Source organism: Notothenia coriiceps, unplaced genomic scaffold (assembly GCF_000735185.1).
Source record: "Notothenia coriiceps isolate Sejong01 unplaced genomic scaffold, NC01 NC01_scaffold00017132, whole genome shotgun sequence".
Lineage (NCBI taxonomy): Eukaryota > Metazoa > Chordata > Actinopteri > Perciformes > Nototheniidae > Notothenia > Notothenia coriiceps.
Genome location: NW_011349833.1, coordinates 965 through 4,638, shown reverse-complemented (window position 1 = coordinate 4,638; position 3,674 = coordinate 965). Strand labels below are relative to the sequence as shown.

At 35.4% G+C, this 3,674-nt stretch overlaps 1 protein-coding gene across 1 annotated transcript; it reads right to left on the bottom strand.

Annotated features, from left to right (window-relative positions):
• Window positions 1-223: 223 nt before the first annotated feature.
• Window positions 224-2,913, bottom strand: LOC104950166 (NFATC2-interacting protein-like). The gene is made up of 2 exons (XM_010776650.1): window positions 2,686-2,913; window positions 224-1,047 (listed from the first exon to the last, which is right to left on the bottom strand). The coding sequence occupies exons 1-2, from the start codon at window positions 2,785-2,787 to the stop codon at window positions 886-888; spliced, it is 264 nt and encodes an 87-aa protein (XP_010774952.1). The 5' UTR covers window positions 2,788-2,913; the 3' UTR covers window positions 224-885.
• Window positions 2,914-3,674: the final 761 nt, after the last annotated feature.

The window sequence follows — 3,674 nt, the reverse complement described above, 5'->3', positions numbered from 1 at the left end:
TATGAATTTATTATATGGCAATTCATAGTTTCTGGAAAAATAAAAGATGACAAAAGATGACCATTGTAACAATAAAACTAAAGAGATTTTAAATGAATGGATGAAAAAAAAAACATTTTGATAGTAAACAACATTTTGAATGTAGGACTTTTACTTTGCAATATTTTAACAATGTGGTTCCGTTTCTTTTGTAATAATATATAAATACTTCTTCCACTATGACTTCAGTAACTTCTAATAATTTTATTATTTCCAGTAACAGTAACAAATTATTATTGTACAGTCACAAAAACATTACAAGTATACAATTGTACAATGACGGCTTATTTACTTTAAAAAAATGTGTTATCATATAACCCCTATTATAACCCTATTAACTCTGTATTTAACATCTACAAATAAAGTGACTTTTACAGATAATGTAACTGCACTACCAAACCAGTAGATTTCCATTGTTTTTTGTTTTATTATTGCGGAAAATAAGCTCTGTGGCAGACAAACATTAATGATACTTACACGTTTGATTCCGCATTATAATTTATAGATATTAACGCTACTGTATGATTGTTGAAGCCTAAAAGCAATTTCCAGAAGTAAAAAGTTAACGTTATGCTAAACGGTCACATTCCTTTTTGTCACCACGCAAAGCTAAATGCGGCTAATGTTCGCTGTGATGGCGTTTAGTAGTCTCATCTAGCTACTTGTTAGCAACCGCTGCTTTTAAGAAATGTAGAAGATTGAAAAGTGGGGTAATAAAACCTTAAATCTCTTAAGCTTAACATTCCAAAAAAACGTTGAATGAGAGCTAAAATGAAATGAAAAACGAATTTCAGGGGTGTAGACTCATCCCTGCAGCACGCTATGGTTAATGCAAAATTAATTGATCTAGGTCCAAACTTCGATGATGTCACCGTCCTCCATGTCGAGCTGTGCCGGAGTCTGCCTGTCCGTCACTTTGCAGCCATCAAAGTGGAAGCGCACCTTACTCTTGGCGGGGGCGGACATCTTGGACATGTACTGGGAGAAGATGGAGCCCAGCGGAGCATCCTGAAAAACACACACACATTATTATTATCATTGTAATAATTATTAATATAATAATCTTTAATAATAACAAAATAATAAATACATATACTCTAGTTCTTACTTCCCCTACCAGCAGCTAAAACCATATTAAAAACGGCTAAATCAAAAAAGGGACTACAATTCCCATCATGCCTATTAAGAGAAATAACTTTGGGCAACCTGTGTGGTAGTACAGTGAGCACATTTTATAACAAATAAACCTTTTGTTTATCAAATATATAGTTTATTTTACTTTGTTCTAAAATAGAGAACATTTTACAAAATCATATTCCAGCCTGGGAAAAATAAAGAATTCTGATTCTGTTGTAAATTCTGTTCCAAGTTCACATTGAAGGTACTTGAGAATTGTTATTTTATGCTACTTTATACTTTTACTAAACTAGAATCTTGGTAAAAAATGTTGTACTTTTTACTCAATTACATTTATTTGAAAGCTTAAGTTACTGGATACTTTGCAGATTAGGATCATATTACAAAATCTATATCAACTAATACATTATGATATTATCATAGGGTAAGCTACGCAGTAGTATATCAAATAATTTAATAAACCCCACATTTACCAGCTGTAAAACTGAAGTGATGAACACAATAAGGCATCTATGTTTATAATTTAATAATAACATATATATCATTCTTCATGTTGGTACTTCATGTGTTCGGTTCTTCAAGTATATTTAGATGTTAACACGTTTGTACTTTTACGTAAGGTAGGTTTTAATGCAGGCTTTAACATGAGTATATTTGCATTGTTGTATTGCTATTTTTAACTTAAAAGTCTATTGCTATTTTTAGGCATATATTATGGGTTTCAGATATATAAAAAACATGTCTGTTTGCTCAAAATACCAAACGGATCATACATTTTAGACATCCCTCATATCCCTCTATTTCAGCCCTGTTAGAGAAATGCTGATTCTGGGTCAGTAGCTGCTGGCCCCGCCCCCTTTAGAGCATGCAGGCACACTGTGAGGTCTGTGACGAGCTGTCTGATCTGCTCAGATGCAGCTAAATGCTGCCATGATTAAACACCATATCATGTTCCAAACCACATCAAGGATTATTTCTGAAACAGTATGGAGCTCAAATGCTTTTTCTCTTGCGGGTTTACTACAAGGTGAGTTCCTTTTTATTTCCTGCTTTTTTACACCAACTCTCTCCAGTACAGGTTAGCTCAGAGTGTTAGCGATGCTTGCTAATGTAAACAAAGACCATATTACTTCCAAAACACGTTGTGCATTGTTTCTGATAGCAACTTTCTGATAGGGCCGTGGGTGTAAAGCCAGCCCACATTTCTGATATTACGTCATATCGGCAGCAAATCTGGATCAGCTCCGTTGTACCCCCTTTTTTAGAGATTTAGGTACGGAAGAAAAGAGAAAGGGTTTGTGAGTTCCCTGACACACCGGGGACACATATTTATGTATAAAAAGGCATTAAAAAGTGCATTTTGCATGATAGGAGCTTTAAGTTCCAAATATGTGATTACTTCTTCCAACATTGATAATAATGTGCTGCTGCTGGAACAATAAGAAAGCTGGTGCTAGAAAGAAGAAGAAGAGGAGGAAGAAGAAGAGGAGGAGCAGAAGCTGTACGCACTCTGTGCAGAGAGAACTCCTGAGAGGAGTCTCTGTCTTTGCTCTGCAGCCTCACAGTCAGGCTGCTGCTGCTCTTTGTGGCGCTGCTATCTTCTGCTGCCATCACCACACACTCTGCACGGCACACATGAGAGAGAGTTAGTGAACAGTTATAAAGTTTAATAATGTGCTGCCATGTGCAACTTAAAACATTGTGCAATGCATGTGTGTAAATCTTTTTTTGTTATTCGACCAACTAGTTGCTCTAACTGAAGAACATATATACACAGATACAAATTATGTAAACGATAATACAAAAAGAAAGAGAAAAATGGTAGGGAGTCCCTTGCCCACGCCTTAATAAATATAGTATTTGGGAGTTTCCATCATGTTACACATTTTTTTTGGGCTGCAGTCAAACCAGCGAAGACCCGCCTTTTCTGATGGTTTAGTAGGTTAAGAGAGGAATCATCATTCAACAATACAATATTTGGGAGACAGGGTATGTGAACTCCAATAATCTCAGATACAATGTCAATCACTTGTTTCCAGAACTTTCTAACTGCAGTGCATTCATAAAACATGTTCCAATAGTCCCTTGGTAACACAGAAGGCATATGGGGCTTGGAATCATCCTTAGTTGACAGCATTTCCTGGTTGACAGGTAATATCTGTGTATTTTATACTGTATCAATTGTTGATGTGGATATGTGAAGTTATTCTATATTCTCTTCCAATCAATAGCCTGTGTGTAGTTTTTTCGATATGCGGACCATACTGCAGAGATGCCAATATATCCGGTTGAACTTTCCTGCAGCTTTTTATATATATTATATATATATATATTATAAGGAAATTTGTGTTTTGTAGATTATTTAATTGTTGTAATTGCAAGATGTTTCTTTAACCCCTAAATAGGTAGGAAATAATTAAAGAAGGAAATTGGAGCAGAGTGTTCACTAATGTGAGCCCTGCTCCAATTATATTGGTGCCCTAAACCAGGGGTCCCCA

Coding starts and splice junctions, on each gene's coding strand:
- LOC104950166 (XM_010776650.1), bottom strand. CDS start 2,787: ATGGCAGCAGAAGATAGCAGCGCCACAAAGAGCAGCAGCAGCCTGACT. Junction 1,048..2,685: donor AGGAGTTCTCTCTGCACAGA/GTGCGTACAGCT, acceptor TGTGTTTTTCAG/GATGCTCCGCTGGGCTCCAT.